At 39.6% G+C, this 10,806-nt stretch overlaps 1 protein-coding gene across 2 annotated transcripts; it reads left to right on the top strand.

Annotated features, from left to right (window-relative positions):
- Window positions 1-3,580: 3,580 nt before the first annotated feature.
- On the top strand, window positions 3,581-6,566 carry LOC116256868 (GDP-mannose 3,5-epimerase 2). Of its 2 annotated transcripts, none has more exons than XM_031633397.2 (7): window positions 3,581-3,908; window positions 4,276-4,692; window positions 4,840-4,933; window positions 5,010-5,139; window positions 5,244-5,376; window positions 5,737-5,944; window positions 6,091-6,566. In XM_031633397.2, exons 2-7 carry the CDS (start codon window positions 4,277-4,279, stop codon window positions 6,244-6,246), a joined length of 1,137 nt encoding a protein of 378 aa, XP_031489257.1. In that variant the 5' UTR covers window positions 3,581-3,908; window position 4,276; the 3' UTR covers window positions 6,247-6,566. The 2 variants fall into 2 exon arrangements, with proteins under 2 accessions (XP_031489257.1, XP_031489256.1); XM_031633396.2 differs by having other exon boundaries at window positions 3,586-3,917.
- The last annotated feature ends 4,240 nt before the right edge of the window (window positions 6,567-10,806 follow it).

Genomic DNA, 10,806 nt, shown 5'->3' with positions numbered 1-10,806 from the left:
GCATCAAGTACTAAAACACCTCAAAAAGTAATGGTGAAGCATACTTGATCTGATCCACATGCCTCATGAAGTGTGCATGTGGTGCACAATGCTTGCACTCCTGCACTTAAGAAACGCTGAGAGAAGTATCTCAGAATTGACCAAGAGCCCGGAGAAGACTTCCTAACTCCTACTTGTACCATATAAAAGGTTTTCACTTGCAAAAGGGATTTTCATTCTCCATCCATCCAATGATGGCAAAATCAAACTGGTATCAAGAATGCAAGTCTAAGGCTCAATGCATTACACAAACTTTGAAGTGCAAAAGTTGGACATTAAGATATATATATATAAGTGATTAGTGGCTCTCACTAGGGCCGTTTATATGAAACATATAGATAGTTGAGCGGAAAACAAGGAGACAAAGGTGTGAATTACTATATAACAAAAATGACCATCATTTTTTTTCTTTTATTTTTCTTTTAACCGTTCATCATGTTAAATCCAACGAGTTTGATTAGATAGCTTAAAAAGATATAACCACCAATGTATTAGATGTGTGCACATTAAGGTGTGATGTGCAAGCATCACTACGCATCAATTAATAAAACAATTCAAAAAGTAAATGTGAAGCGTACTCATCAGCAGTGGCGGAGCCAGAGCAGTCCAACCTCTGGATCTGGGTAGGGCCAAACTAAATTTAAATCTAAAAATACATAGAGTGATTAAAAAATATTTTTTTTTTCAATGTAATTTTTTTTTTTCATTTTGCCAGGGTGGGGCCATGGCCTAGGCGGGCCCCCCCTCCCTCCGCCCCTCAGATGCCTATGCCTCACTAGGTGTGCATGGGGTGCATGATAAGTGCAGTTCCACACTTAAGCAAAGAGAAGTATCTCAACAACATTGACCAAGAGCAGGGAGAAGACTTTTGATTCCAACTTGTACCATATAAAAGGCTTTAACTTGAAAAAGGAGTTTCCATTCTCCATCCATCCAGCAACGGCATCCCCACCACCCCAAAAAAAAAAAAATTACTGGTTCAAGGATGCAACAATGCAAGTTTAAGTAACGCTGAATGTATTAAACAAACTTTGAATTACCAAATGCTCGACATTAAGATCCTCAAGGATGCAACAATGCAAGTTTAAGTAACGCTGAATGTATTAAACAAACTTTGAATTACCAAATGCTCGACATTAAGATCCAAGATTTACAAATGTGTGTGTGTGTATATATATATATTGAACATCATATATGCATGTATATGAATGGATGATGGCGCTAGGTATCTCCAGTTGCCCAGCCTTCTAACTAGCACATATATATATATATATATATATATATATATTGAACATCATGTATTACATGTATATGAATGGACAATGACTCTGGGTATCTCGAGCTGTCCAGCCATCTAACTAGCGAGATGGAAAAAGTGTGAATTAATACCATTACCTTTTTATTTTATTTTTCTTTTAACAGTTAATAATGTTAAATTAAACTACTTTGATTAGATAGCTGGGTGACTTTAAAAAGATAAAACCACTAGTTTTATTAGATGTGTGCACATTAAGGTGATGCCACCACATCAAGTAATAAAACACCTCAAAAAGTAAAGGTGAAACGTACTTAATCTGATGCACAGGCCTCACGAGGTGTGCATGTGGTGCGTAATGTGTGCACTCCTGCAGTTAAGAAATGCCGGAAAAAGTATTTCAGCATTGACTGAGAGCCGGGAGAAGACTTTCTAACAATTACTTGTACTATGAAAAGTTTTAACTTGCAAAAGGGGTTTCCATTCTCCATCCATCCATTAACCCCCCTGGTCTTCAGGTGAACTCTCTGGCAGCCATTGCTTGACCTTCTATGAATGTTTGATCCAACTTCGGTGAGCATTTTTGTCTATCTCTTGTATCTTTATGTCCTCCTCTCTTCTGGTTGATGTTGATGTCTGTCGGCAAGAATAGCAGGGTGGGCAGTAGTCATTCTTGCTGGTTCTCGAAGATATCACATGTTTTCTTGTTCATCTATGTTATATTAAACATCTATATTTGATATTATATGCCATGATATTTAGTTTAAAAACAAGACTTGCCAACTTGATTTTACCTGTTGTTGGGTATATGCTTGTAAGTTCTTAGGCTAAACTCTTTTATTTGCCATTTCACAAATTTTATGAATTGAGAGTCTTTTTTTTTGTGTGCGTATAGGAGCTCACAAGCAAAAATACAAAAATACTTTCAACCTTTGATTTTTGAATTTTCATGAAATCTTTTTGCACTTTAAAGAAAAGTGTTGTTTTTTTATATTTGTTTTAGGTTTTCCAAGTTGGAGGCGGTACCTATAGTCAGTTTTAATTTGTGGAAAAATACATGTAAGTAATTTTTCACATACTTTAGTCTTTCGAATCAATTTTACCTTTTTATTTTTCATTTTTTTTTATTTTTTAAAGGTATTATATATTTCAAAATTTTAAACTTATGCATCACCTAACCATATTGAGCATCATTTCACTACACAAGTTCAACGCATCATTTCATATCAACACACTTAACAATATTGAGAGTCACTATTTAATTTTCTTATATATATATATATATATATATATATATATATATATATATATATATATATATATATATATATATATATATATATATATATATATATATAAAGAGATATTAAAAATAGAAGGTTCAGTTTTACATTTGTATGTAAAAGCCAGTAACTTAATACAAAGTAAAAGTGATAACAAACAACAAATTTTATAAAATACAAACTTGCCCTGGCTTAATTGACTCGGCCAACAAACACGGAGGACACAAGATATCGCACCTAAGACCGTATAGAAATCGATGCCGCAAGGGCCTTATTAATGTAAACCGACATTAAGAACCTGCAAATTGCAATCATGGACAGTTTGCTTGGGGTTGGCCTCAAAGAAGTCGTGTTTGTGGGGGAGGAAAAGCCACCACAATGCCCAGAGCAAACTGGACCAGTCGGTCTGTTCTCTGGCTCGGCCCACAACGACGTGTCACTCTCTTTACCGTTGCCGACGAGCTTTGGATTCCTGGTTGCCTTACGTCCACTCAATTTTCCTTTTTGATAATCTTATTGTTGAAAGAAAAGCGTGGGAAAGATGAGACATGCAGGACAGAAGATAATTGGACCCTTTTCCCCAAAATGATGAACGTGACTTTTTCGCTTTGTCAAAAACGGAGTGCCACCTAACTGATCTCCCAATGGCGCCTTTTGCGGGAAAAATATGGGGGTAGACAGTAATCGACAACCATAGAAAAAGGGAACGCTTTTTGGTTCCTCTTACCAATAACGAAACAAGAGATGCATATGAAGATTTTACGCTTGTAAATTTTGAAGATTCTTCATGACGCAGTTGCATCTGTAATCTAAATGACTTGCTTTTAACTCCATGTCATGTATTTAAAATTTAAATCACATATCATATACACTTAACATCAAGTAGAAGTTTTCAAAACCAGAGTCTACTGTTTAGAAGGTCCCTTCAAATTGCGGTCTAGGTATCCTTTTTTTTTTGGGTTCTTTCATCAAGACTTGCGCTGTTTGGTTCGACAAGGATGAGGTCTCCCCTTCGCCACATGACTGCTCTCATGTCTTTTTGATAAGAAACCTATTGATTTAATTCAAAGCTGCTAATTTGAGAAGAGAAAAGTTCCTTCGACTTGAAGATCTTTTTTCTTGGAAAATCTTGATGAGCTTAATCGAGACGAAGAGAGAATACAAGTAAAAAAGGGAAAATAAAAGAGCAAAAGGCGAAAGGTAGGGTCCATAGCACCCGGATACTATATATATGCGAAGTTTCTGCCAGAGGTCCTTTATTGTGAGATCCTGTGTGTCTCCTCGTGCGTTCTGTTGGGTGTCGCTTCTTCTTCTTACGTCGGCAGATTGAGGTGTGGCAAGTAAGGTTTTTGCTTCGAAAGGAGCTTCTTCTTGAGTTTTCGGAGCTTGGTTTCTGCATTTATACTTCCTGTGATGTTGGTTCTCTAGCAAAAAAGGAATTTTGGTACCTCTGGTGATCTTAGATTGCTGTTTTTCTTGTTCCGTTTTCATCCTATAACTTGTGGTTTCGTTATGGTGATCTAATTTCTTGATGGTTGCCTTTGGTTTGTAGACTTGTTTTCCCTCGTCCTTTTGTTTTCATTGTATATTAATATGTTTCGAATGTTGCTGTATTTCTCGATTTGGAGTTTTAGGGATTTCTGGTTCTTATATTTTGTTTGCCGTTCATTAATTTTTTTGGCGATATGGGTTTTACAGAATGGGAAGTGCTGGTAATACTGGAACCATGTATGGTGAATACACATACGATAATTTGGAAAGAGAACCTTACTGGCCTTATGAGAAACTGAGGATTTCCATCACTGGTGCCGGCGGGTTTATTGCTTCACATATCGCTAGGCGCTTGAAGAGCGAGGGTCATTACATCATTGCCTCCGATTGGAAGAAAAATGAGCACATGACAGAGGACATGTTCTGCCATGAGTTTCATCTTGTGGACCTACGGGTGATGGATAACTGCCTCAAGGTTACCACTGGCGTCGACCATGTTTTTAATCTGGCTGCAGATATGGGGGGGATGGGCTTTATCCAGTCTAACCATTCGGTGATTATGTACAATAACACGATGATCAGCTTCAACATGCTCGAGGCTTCCAGGATTAATGGTGTTAAGAGGTAGGGAAGCTTCAAGTTGTGTCATCACTAAAGTTCAAATCTCTTCTTTCATGAGTTAATTTATTCTCTTGGCTAGTTTATAATCTTTCATTCTCAAGCTTTACATACTTCAGGTTGGCGTTAACTATTTATTGTTTTGATCCACAGGCTTTTTTATGCATCTAGTGCTTGCATATACCCAGAATTTAAACAGTTGGATACTAATGTTAGCCTCAAGGAGTCTGACGCCTGGCCTGCAGAAGTATGAGCTAGAAAACTGTTAGTTTCCTCAATTTTGTCCTTTGGATTCTGACTTCTCTTTGTTGTCCTTTTGTCAGCCTCAAGATGCATACGGCTTAGAGAAACTTGCAACAGAGGAGCTATGCAAACACTACAATAAGGACTTTGGGATTGAATGTAGAGTTGGTCGTTTCCATAATATCTATGGACCCTTTGGAACATGGAAAGGTAGGTCACTGTCTGGTAATCCTCACAGCATATGTGCAAAGTCTTGTTTCATCTTAAAGTTTCCTCTTTTCCTTAACAATTTATGCTACGTCCTTGTTGTCTAGGTGGAAGGGAGAAGGCTCCTGCTGCTTTCTGTAGGAAGGCAATTACTTCAACTGATAGGTTTGAGATGTGGGGCGATGGCCTGCAAACACGATCTTTTACTTTCATTGATGAATGTGTCGAAGGTGTCTTGAGGTAATAACTTGCTGTTGTGCTGGTTTTAGTTTGTTCATGTCCTACTTTATCCATTATCTGATTTTTGCTTGGATTTGATCAAAATTTAGTTATTAGTCTACTTTTTGAAATCTTACATAACGAACAATACAAACAGTTCAAAATGGAAAATTCTTATATGTCTAGAATGGAAAGCTAATTTTTGCTTGAAAGCTCGACGCTAGTCCTTTTGTACTAAACTGCAACTCCTATGGCACAAAATTTTGCCCTATAAGCTGTTAACGATTTGCTTGTTAACTTGTTAGATATTCATTTTGTTTGAACTTTAATAAACTTGGTTCTACTGCTGAATCCTCATCAGCATATTTGTCTTTGGCTTAGATTGACGAAGTCAGATTTTCGGGAGCCCTTGAACATTGGTAGCGATGAAATGGTCAGCATGAACGAGATGGCAGAAATTGTGCTCAGTTTTGAGGACAAGAATCTCCCCATCCATCATATCCCTGGTCCAGAGGGCGTCCGTGGCCGCAACTCAGACAACACACTGATAAAGGAGAAGCTGGGTTGGGCACCAACAATGAAACTGAAGGTTGGAAACCAATGGTTTCTCTTCCCCTTTTCATCCATTTTCAACCTAGCAAAATCAATTGCAATTCAATGTTGGTCATCTATCTTTTTCGCTTATGACTTACTAGTTTCAGAACTAATTCTTTTTGTTCTGTTTGAATACACCAGGATGGTTTGAGGATCACGTACTTTTGGATAAAAGACCAGATTGAAAAAGAAAAGACACAAGGGGTCGATTTATCAATTTATGGAACATCTAAAGTGGTTGGCACCCAAGCCCCAGTTCAACTTGGTTCACTTCGGGCTGCTGATGGAAAAGAGTGAAGTTGTAGATCAAGTTTAACCAATGTTTAATATTAATCGGTCTCAGTGGAGGGACTTGAATTTAAGCCACTGTTGAACTTCCAGGTTGCTGTATGCTTTCTTGATCATGTTAGTGCACAGTGAGCATTCTCCTGGCTGCAATGTATTTTCTAGTTTTTCTTAGGAGGTGCATGGTATTTTTCTTCATTGTATAAGTGGCGGTGATATGCCACTATTACCATGTGTTGTTCTGTGTTGGCAGCCAATGTTTTCTCTGATGCCCTTGAGATATCGTGTTATATTTATATCAAATATTAGCAAGCAGATATCTTATTTCTATATATCCTTTGAGCGCTTCATCTTCTGCATGGTTCTTAGGTTTTCAATAATAGTAGCATGATCATGGAATCATTTTAACAGTAACACAGGGAAGTGGGTGAACTTCTGAATCTTGCATCTAGTACGGCAGGTTGAGGCTGTTGGATTATTTACAAATTCACATGATATTCTTTTCCTTCGTCGGGCTTCACTCGAGTGACTAATGCTTGTCAGCAGCTAGAGAACGTAAACACCCAAAGATGATTTAGAATATTGATGCATTGCAACATATATTTCATGGGTAGTGACGTTTGGGTGAGTGAGGGTACCAATTACCAAAGAGCCTCCTTCTCATGTCTCCCTCATATTCTCCAGTATATCCGTATTTTCCGTAGCCCATTCTCCATTAATTTCTCAGACGTGTAATTGGCGTCTGAATCTTTAGACCCTGGCGATGTGGTTGGATGGTGTTGCAGATATCATCGTGGGACCTTCCAAGTTGACTGTGTAGATAAGATAACCTTGTGAAATGGACGGCTGATCGAGGATATCTTCTTCTATTTTTTGCAGGCCCTTGTCTTCTTGTTCCTCTTGATTAATGAGTTTGAAAATGCAGGATGCTTTTCCTGCAGTGTGAGGAATATGTGGTAGAATTTCGTTGTGGTACAGAACCATTACCTTACTTGATAAGACAGGCATAGGATGTCCGTAGTTCCTCATCGGTCGCAGACTTCTGCAGGCCCAACAAAGTTGAATGCAGTAAAAGCGATGTGGGTAATGGGCCACCTTGGTCCTGGGATCATGAAAAATGTCACTATATTTATTTGTTATTTTCTTATAAGGTTTTTGGGAAGACAAAATACCAAGCGATTGTGGCCGAGAAAATATTTTTACTATAGTCTTGCTGCCTAGGCAAGTTAATTTTTCCTTTTTACTGGAGAAAAGCTATGGAGTTACTGTGGAGGCACATATTTGTCCTTCGGTTTAAAAACTTCGGTTACCTCATTCTTGTTCTTTACAAGAGTTTCCGTACGCGTTGCTTCAGCCTTGTGGCAAGAGATACCCTTAAGTAATGAATGTACAGTCTTTGTCAGCATCTAGTAATTTTTTATTTCCTACAAAATTATCCAGTTGAGTAGTTGACGGCTTGTAGTGGCATCAAGTAGCCTAGTAGTTATAGATTTACTAGTCTTTCCATGAGTAAATTCTTTTCTCGGAATCGTTCCAGAAAGTAACTTGGGGACCCGCTTTGCAATGTCTAGGCATGAACGCCACAGAGAATGAGCACACAGTTATTCATTTTATGATTTTTGTCTATGGTGTCACATGGACAAAGGAGATGTGACGTTTTGCTATATCTCATTTTCTCATTTTATTCGCAGTTCTGTCATTCGGGAAACACTGAAAGAGCTTGTTTAATTTAGTTTCAAATGCTTTTCATTGTCTAACCCAGGCATACTTACTTGAAAAGAAAACAAACAAGAAATTGACGACTCTAAAAGAAGTTAGAACATGCATGACGAACTTTTATGTTGAAGGCAAGCTGATACTCAGGAGCTTTGGCTAATGTGTTCTTGTTCTGATGCAAACCTGCTGTGAGATGATTTCTTGCATTTATTTAGAAAACAATCAATTCTATAGGTTCCAAAAATACAATAATACATTGTAGATACTACAAAACATGCCTAGGGGTAAGGAAAAAGGTTTCGCTTCCTGTTATCTTGAGAATGAATTGGTTGGAGTCCATCCATTGCACATTGGATACGACATTCAAAAACTTCAAAAGTTGGATATGAGTTGGCGATCTGTATTCACAGACGACATCACACTGTTTTATCCCTTCTACCATATCTTCCAACCTTTGTTTCCCCGCATTTCCATGTTGGAAACAACTCCATTTCCCTTCCCATCAGAGTATTTGTTTAACATGTCATTAAGCTGTATCCACTAAAGAAGATTAATTCATGCTTATTTTGTTTTAGCCTCACTAGAACAATTGTTGCTTCCCCTGTGGCGATTGTTCATGGCCAGTTTGTTGCACTTTGCTAGCTTCTGGAACCCATACCAGTAACCAACCTTATGTTCTCTGGTGTTACCCAATCATCAAAGAACAAAGCAGTTCTACCCAAATTTTGACTTGAAGACCTGGCCTATTTTACATTTGCAGCAATGAAAGGTGCCTATTCAGCTCCATAATATATGCACTTTTGTCTGTCTTGATGAACAAATATTTTCCATAGGATAGGATTAACTTGGTAGTGTTTGTGACTAGGGATGGTGTGAGCGAATGTCAATTCTATCAAGTGTTGCTGTATGACTTAGATGCAATAAGGAAGGTGAGCCGATGTTGTTTTCTTTTCAAGCGATTGAAGATGATTTTGGTTCTTTCCGTTCCTTTTCCATGGTTGTATTTGTAAAGTCATGGTCTGAGTCTATTTTTCAGGCCTGTGCTTCTTTGGAACCAACATATCAACCCCACTCAGGTTCTTTGGGCTCATCAATGACTTCATGGGTCATTTCTTTTTCTTCCTATCGCCACAATTTGTGATAATGGGGATGAGTTGGATCAGGAGGCCCTGGAACCAGAGGGACCAAATGACTAATCCTCAATGTATGCATGATAGTACATCTTAAACCTCTCTCTGATACCAAACTATTACTCCCGGACTCAAGGAGTGAGGAGAAACCAGTACTGCCACTACAAGTTTCACAATCTAACTGAAAATACAACAAAATTTGAATTGCTAATGGTAACATGGAACAAATAAATTTGAAATTTTAACGATATCTTACCCACAGTGACAAAATGTGTCGTTCTTCAAAGAAGAGAACTAAACTTTCCTCTATGTGCAATGTAGGAACAAAATAAAATGTGCAAAATTCATATCTATCTACTATATAATGTAGAACTCTGATTACTGATTTACATGTGCGATGCCCCCGGCCGGTCAGTTTAGTCACTGCAGTTACATGTGGATGCCGGGCCGGGTATCGGGCCTAGTTGACCATTTCTGAGGCCCGACCTGGCCCGATTATTAACTGGTCGGGTAGGATCGAGCCGGTTCGATTATTAACTGGTTGGGTCGGATCTGTAATACTGTAATTTGTAATTTTATATGTTGAACTTTTTTGAAAGTCTGCCTTTTCATTTTTAAATTTCATTTGAGCGACCTGGCCCTGAATTGGACTCAAATCCAACCCATTAACACGGAAACGTCCTAAACCACACGCACAAATCACAGTGGAGAGAGAAAGCGAGTGGTAGACTGGTAAAGAAGGGAAGAAGAAGAAGAAGAAGAAGAAATGGAAGATGTGATAACGGATTTCCCTCCGCCTTCATGTCTCCTCTTCAATGACCTCAACAACTTCTCCTCGCTTCAAATCCAACCCATTAACACGGAAGCGTCTTAAACCATGCACAAATCACAGTGGAGAGAGAAAGCGAGTGGTATACTGGTAGAGAGGGGAAAGAAGAAGAAGAAGAAGAAGAAGAAGAAGAAGAAATGGACGATGTGATAACGGATTTCCCTCCGCCTTCCTGTCTCTTCTTCGATGACCTCAACAACTTCTCCTCGCTTCCTCAACCCCTCCCTTCCCCCTTCTTCCTCCTCTGTAACCCTAACCCTAATGCCGAGCCCTCCTCGCCATCGGAACCCTTTTTGCTGATCGTCGCCGTCTCTCGCCCGCCCACCTTCCTCCTCCACCACCTCCGCGGAAGATCCCTCGTCGGAACCCTGGTTCTCTCGGAATTTTCCGTCGCCGCAAACTCTCTTGACTCCTCCTCCCTGCCTTTTGAAAAGGGAAAGACAAAAGACTAGGCGAAGGTCATTCGACCTAATGCCTAACGGGTCCCAACTTGTAACCCGGACCCGGCCCATTTTAATGTCGGGCCGGGCCAGGCACAACGAACAAAGCCCGACAATGGCAAATCAATACCCGGACCCGGGTTCGTTCGGGGCCAGGTACCGGGTACCTGCTGGTGACCCGGCCCGGCACCCAGGCCTAATCCCGTCGGCACCCTCTCTCTGGCCGTCTCCCTCTCTTCTCTCATGCTCTTCACTCGTGCCTCCCTCTATAGTCTCTCTTACTCCCTCCGTCTGTTTCTCCCATCTCTGTCTGTTTCTTCCCAATTGTCTGAACCCTCTCTACTTGCCCTCTCTTCTGTCACTGCACTTCCTCTCCATGCCACCAGCCTCCTCCCACTCACAGCTCTCATGCTCTCTCTCTCAGTCCCAGCTTCCTTCTCCCTCATTGTTCTCTGCC

The sequence above is a fragment of the Nymphaea colorata genome, chromosome 6, assembly GCF_008831285.2.
Source record: "Nymphaea colorata isolate Beijing-Zhang1983 chromosome 6, ASM883128v2, whole genome shotgun sequence".
Classification (NCBI taxonomy): domain Eukaryota; kingdom Viridiplantae; phylum Streptophyta; class Magnoliopsida; order Nymphaeales; family Nymphaeaceae; genus Nymphaea; species Nymphaea colorata.
The sequence above is the reverse complement of the archived record's forward strand: the minus strand, read 5'-3'. Positions and strand labels throughout refer to the sequence as shown.

Coding starts and splice junctions, on each gene's coding strand:
- LOC116256868 (XM_031633397.2), top strand. CDS start 4,277: ATGGGAAGTGCTGGTAATACTGGAACCATGTATGGTGAATACACATAC. Junction 4,934..5,009: donor CTGACGCCTGGCCTGCAGAA/GTATGAGCTAGA, acceptor TCCTTTTGTCAG/CCTCAAGATGCATACGGCTT. Junction 5,140..5,243: donor ACCCTTTGGAACATGGAAAG/GTAGGTCACTGT, acceptor CTTGTTGTCTAG/GTGGAAGGGAGAAGGCTCCT.